Here is a 746-nt window from a genome sequence, read left to right as displayed (position 1 = left end):
TCCAGGGATGGTGACTCCACCACTGCCCTGGGCAGCCTGTTCCAACGCCTGAGCACTCTTGAGGTGAAGAAATTTTTTCTAATCTCCAGCCAAAACCTCCCCTGACGCAACTTGAGGCCGTTTCCTCTTGTCCCATCACTTGTTACTTTACAGAAGAGGCCAGCACCCACCTCACTACTTAGGATCTCACCGCGCTTCTCACCCAAACGTTAGGAGAGCTCATGGAGCTGGCACCACCGTCTGCCCGACGCCAGGAGGTGGTTTGAGGTGGTTTGCAGCAGCCCCTGGCCCAGCGTTACCTTACTCTCCACCACGGAGATGAGAATCTGCTCCATGATGCTGCTGGTTGCTGGGACAGAGGTCTGGATGTGGCCGATGACCACGCCGATGGCCACGCGGGACAGCTCGTAGCTGAGGTGGGTGTTCCTGCGCACCAGCTCGATCAGCTCGGCACCTATCGTCTTGGGCACGGCCGCCGCCAGACCGCCGGGTTCTGCTGGCCCCGGCTCCACCGCGGCCACCTTCTTATCCTCCAGGCAGAGGGAGCTGAAGGCATCCAGGCTCGCAGCAGTGGCCGGGGCAGCCTTCTTCACCTGAGAAGTCTTCCAGTGTGGGACCTGCGGGTCGCCCCTTCGGCCGGCGGTGCCGGGGCAGCCCTCTTGCTCTGGGGAGATTTGCTGGCCCCATCCTTCGGGGAAGTCCCATAGCGGGAGGGGGGCCCCGAGCCGGTGTCCAGCTTGCGTGTG

General features: G+C 62.3%; 1 protein-coding gene across 1 annotated transcript in view; it reads right to left on the bottom strand.

Annotated features, from left to right (window-relative positions):
• The window catches only part of NCKIPSD (NCK interacting protein with SH3 domain), a gene marked incomplete at its 5' end in the record, with an annotated part of 23,178 nt that overhangs the window by 16,940 nt on the left and 5,492 nt on the right, over positions 1 to 746 (bottom strand). The window contains 2 exon segments of the mRNA XM_010077946.1: positions 300 to 631; positions 634 to 746. The exon segment at positions 634 to 746 is cut by the window's right edge and continues 172 nt beyond it. Coding sequence (XP_010076248.1) covers positions 300 to 631; positions 634 to 746 — 445 coding nt within the window.

Source organism: Pterocles gutturalis, unplaced genomic scaffold, assembly GCF_000699245.1.
Source record: "Pterocles gutturalis isolate BGI_N339 unplaced genomic scaffold, ASM69924v1 scaffold19968, whole genome shotgun sequence".
NCBI classification, from domain to species: Eukaryota; Metazoa; Chordata; class Aves; order Pterocliformes; family Pteroclidae; genus Pterocles; species Pterocles gutturalis.
This window is presented reverse-complemented; position numbering and strand designations above follow the sequence as displayed.